Genomic DNA, 5,140 nt, shown 5'->3' with positions numbered 1-5,140 from the left:
ATTGTGGTGTAAAATAGATCATACGCAATTATAATTGTACATACTAGTAACTAGTGGGTCTATTATAGGGGGTATTGTATATTCTAGTAATTAGTGGGTCCATTAGAGGAAGGTATTGTACATGCTAATAACTAGTGGGTCCATTAGAGGGAGGTATTGTACACACTACTAACTAGTGGGTCGATTAGAGGGAGGTATTGTATATTCTAGTAACCATTGGTCCATTAGAGGGAGGTATTGTACATGCTAATAACTAGTGGGTCCATTAGAGGGAGGTATTGTACATACTAGTAACTAGTATATTGTACATACTAGTGACTAGTGGGTTCTTTAGAGGGAGTTATTGTACATACTAGTTACTAGTGGGTCCATTAGAGGGAGATATTGTACATACTAGTAACTAGTGGGTACATTAGAGGGAGGTATTGTACATACTAGTAACTAGTGGGTCCATTAGAGGGAGGCATTGTACATACTAGTAACAAATGGGTCCATTAGAGGGATGTATTGTACATACTAGTAACTAGTGGGTCCATTAGAGGGAGGTATTGTACATACTAGTAACTAGTGGGTCCATTAGAGGGAGGTATTGTACATACTAGTAACTAGTGGGTCCATTAGAGGGAGGTATTGTACATACTAGTAACTAGTGGGTCCATTAGAGGGAGGTATTGTACATACTAGTAACTAGTGGGTCCATTAGAGGGAGGCATTGTACATACTAGTAACAAATGGGTCCATTAGAGGGATGTATTGTACATACTAGTAACTAGTGGGTCCATTAGAGGGAGATATTGTACATACTAGTAACTAGTGGGTCCATTAGAGGGAGTTATTGTACATACTAGTAACTAGTGGGTCCATTAGAGGGAGGTATTGTACATACTAGTAACTAGTGGGTCCACTAGTAACTAGTGGGTCCACTAGTAACTAGTGGGTCCATTAGAGGAAGGTTTACTTTCATCACACTTTAAAAGAATAGCTTTTATTAGTCCTTGATTCATATTTTAAAATTAAACATACATCAATATTTTGTTAGCAGACCATTCAGGATGTTAAACTATATATTTTAATCAATCTGTAATAACCCAATTGTATCGCGTATAATCAACAGGATGTATGGCTATAGGAGTTTCCACCAGCATGCATTGGTACCGTAAAGCCGACTAATCCCATAAGGTTTCAGAGCGTGCCCATAGCAAGCAAACGAATACTCAATTACTTAAAAAGAAGTGACTTACGTTTGAATAAATATAGATATCTTTAAAAAGATAAATGATATCTTAAAAGAAATCGATATCCCATTTAACTTAGCAATGGAAATATCTTTACATTAATTATATTGAAACAATATATAAATGAAACGGAGAAATATTATACAACTTGGAGTTAATTAGATGTCTTAATTCTACAAATAAAATGAATTGATATCGATAGTTTACTACGACTGCTGTAGAAAACAGTATAATTTATTTACACTACAGTGTTACTAGACGTGTATGATTTATTTACACTATAAAGCTACTAGAAGGGTATTGATGATTTACACAATAGTGTTACTAGACGTGTATAGATTATTTACACGACATGTTTACTAGACGTGTATTGATGATTTACACGGCAGTGTTACTGGACGTGTATTGATGATTTACACGACAGTGTTAATCGACGTGTATTGATGATTTACACTACAGTGTTACTAGAACCGTATGGATGATTTACATTACAGTGTTACTAGACGTGTATTGATGTTAAGCACGTTTACTAACACTGTATTGTTATTAGACATGCATTGATGATTAATACTACAACAGGGGTCAAGTTAGTATATTCTTTCCTTGATGTTTAAAACAGAATTGGCGATTCTGTCACTTAAACAATGAATTAACTTGGAAACTAGGACTATTACGTCAGAGCCTGTCTCGCTCCTGTTGTCGACCTGATTCGACAGTTTTCACCCAATGATCTTACCATAGTTCTGCCACTGAGTGACATCCTCTGTTGGAGCGAAAAGAAAGGCTGGCCTTTTTTTTGTTTTGATGTCCCACTCACATGGTCCATAGACTGAAGTGGTATCAATAACTGCCATCCAGCCTGCGTCGACAGGACAGCTGCCATAGTTTTGATTGATAAAAAACCTCCTTTCGTCGGCCCTGTAAAACAATGAGATGAAATTCGAGGATTTAGACATAGTCTATCTCAATAACGTTTTAATTACCATTTACCAATTTTTAAATAAAACGATTATATACATTTCCTGTGGTTATTTTGTGTTTTTTCGCACCAGAAGATATAAAAATACACCACAGATACCGACATTATTCCTAGATACATTGTATATATACGCTTCATAAGAAAACATGGTTGAAACGTCACGAGACTTTTCTTTTCCTATGTCAATATTCCACGCGTGAAAAAGACTATCAAACAAATGAATCTTACAAAAGCCGTACGTAGCAACACTTGAGTATGCCTGTACAGTATGGGACCCTCACCCCCAAACAAATATTGACAAGTTGGAAATGGTCCAGCGAAGGGCATTGCGCTATGTGCTCAATAAGCACAGGTACAACGATCGTACCTCCAGTGTGTCAGAAATGTTGGACCACCTAAAGCTGCGCCCTCTAGCAGATAGACGTAGAGATGCTCGTCTGACCATGCTTCATAACATTGTAAACCAGAAAGTCGCTATCGTAAAATCAGACAGATTAATCCCTACAGTTAGAAAATCCCGAACAAACCACCAGTTTTCGTATCAAATTCCCCACTCAAAAACCGTGACCAGAAAGGCATCATTCTTCCCTCGAACTATACCCGAGTGGAATAAACTCCCACCTGACATTATTTCGAGCCCCACAACGGAATTATTCAAATCAGCCCTCTACCGTCACTTTCACTCAAACGCAAATTAGACCATCTCGTATCTTTTAAAAACAATCTCTTTCCATGTTTTACTCCTCGTCTGACATTTTATTTTCAAATTGTTGAAGTTGGTCAGTATCAGTAGAAGTAGAAGTAGAAGTGTATCAATCTTATTTTTAAATCAGTTTCGTTGACTGTATAGCTCGTCAGTGAATACACTTCCTTGTTAAATTGTAAATAATACCAATATAGAGATCCACCCTGTTGAATTGTTACGTTATAATACCAATATCATTTGCATATTTTAACGCCCTCCACATGATGTCATACAAAAAGATGTCTGATAGGACAAAAATAATTGATAATTGGGAGGTAACTTGTTAATTTGCAACGCTCTAAACCAAAATCAATCAAAATTATAACTTCAAACTTAAATGAAGATATTGTCATTGTAAATGCATGATGCCTTTATCGAACATCATGGTACATAGTTATATGATGAGTCTTTTTCATTTTCAAAAAAAGAACAATTTGAAAAAGAGTTGTTTCAACAATAAGTAATACCCATGTATGGAGAAGTAATTGAAGGTGCGGCTTTTAGACATGGTGCTCCAGCCACTGTCTATTAACTTATCGATGCTAAACCAGTTGGTTAACGCTGATCCTCTGCCATCAAATCGGACATAGACAACTCGGCTACCACCTCGGTATAGCTCCAGTTGTACCTGTAATTCAAACAAAGGAAAGGACCAGCATCATATTATATTTGAATTTCATGCGTGTATTTCTTGAGTTTGTATCATAACACAAAGTTGTGTCAATTATATTGGAAATTTATGATGTTACACACAGCGAAGCACACTTAAACTTATGGTGACGGGACGCCAAAATAACAATAAATTAATAAAACTCGCCTCAGTAATATTTCCCGAACTCCACATATCAAGAACATCATTTCTATAAATGGTGGTACATGTGAACGTTTCCGTCATAAGCCTACAGCCGTCCTGTACCGGAGTTGGAAGAGACAACGTTCCCATCCATGCTGCATAAGGACTCAGACTGTTGTTGGACTGTGCTCTGAAGACTAGTTCCCAGTCATTCTCTACAAACACGTAATACACATGCATTTGTTATAACACAGAGGTATGCTATATTTGTTTACCATTTGCTACGCCACTGAACAGTGCCACTGATCAAAGATAATACTGGGGCTAAGGCATTATTAGAATCATCATTTTTGGGAGTGTATGCTTACATAGCTTGACAAACATTCTACAAGGCCCTAGAAGCAATATCCCTTGTTCTGAGAACACACTTTAGTCTGATTGTTAACAAGTATACTGTAAAAGTTTTACTTGCTAATTATAAGACTAAAAAGGCCCTTAAATGAGTATCTGAGGACAACAAGCTACATGTATAATGTTCCGTCGGACTAACATTTTCATTTTTTTTTTATATTTCTTTCCTTTTTTACGCCACTGCAGTTGATATAATGCAAACTGTACCCGTTATGTATTTAGAGATTAACCAGTGCTCTTTGAAGTTTTGAAATTCTTTCAATTTAGGACTTGTATGCACCACCTGCTTGTTGCAAACAATAGTTTAGACCCGTTTGGACTTCGCCCCTAGCATTACCAACGGGTCCTAGACGGTCGAACAGCTGTATGATGCAGTTACCAAATTTACCAAATTAAAACACCAATGCATTCACATACATAAAAACGTTTTCAATCAAATAAACGTTATGATTATTTACAGATGTTTTCAATAAACTACATAAATGGTATTTATGTTGATGGTGGATAATCTGGAAATATATTCGAGAGTGCTCATATGTTGCTTGTATGATCTGTTCAAATTACAGACCATGTCAAGGTTTTAAATATAGGTTAAATTTATGAAGCCTAAGGGTTTCCCCGTAACAATCCTAACTCATTCCATAACAGATACAGATTATAAAAGTCTGCATCCATTGGATGTAAAGCAGAATCAATTCAGTATTTTGAAATAATTGTCCCGAGAAAAGATGCAGTCGATAATAGTAAAAGAAAAGTAAAAAAAAATGTATTTAACGTTTTCAATCATTTAAATCCAAGTAAGGCACGGCATGTTGTATACCCTGTCTGACAAGTTAAATACTCTGTCTGACAAGTTATATACTCTGTCTGACAAGTTATATACCCTGTCTGACATGATATATACCCTGTCTGACATGTTATATACCCTGTCTGACAAGTAATATACCCTGTCTGACAAGTTATATACTCTGTCTGAC

At 36.3% G+C, this 5,140-nt stretch overlaps 1 protein-coding gene across 1 annotated transcript; it reads right to left on the bottom strand.

Annotated features, from left to right (window-relative positions):
* Positions 1-2,074: 2,074 nt before the first annotated feature.
* LOC110457871 lies at positions 2,075-3,992 on the bottom strand (the record flags this gene model as incomplete). Its single annotated transcript, XM_021509320.1, has 3 exons — positions 3,777-3,992; positions 3,427-3,587; positions 2,075-2,153 (listed from the first exon to the last, which is right to left on the bottom strand). Coding segments are annotated over exons 1-3 (456 nt in total), but the record flags the coding sequence as incomplete, so codon positions are not given.
* Positions 3,993-5,140: the final 1,148 nt, after the last annotated feature.

The sequence above is a fragment of the Mizuhopecten yessoensis genome, unplaced genomic scaffold (assembly GCF_002113885.1).
Source record: "Mizuhopecten yessoensis strain PY_sf001 unplaced genomic scaffold, ASM211388v2 scaffold9357, whole genome shotgun sequence".
Lineage (NCBI taxonomy): Eukaryota > Metazoa > Mollusca > Bivalvia > Pectinida > Pectinidae > Mizuhopecten > Mizuhopecten yessoensis.
Note: the sequence above shows the minus strand (reverse complement) of the source record. Positions and strands in the feature narration are given on the sequence as shown.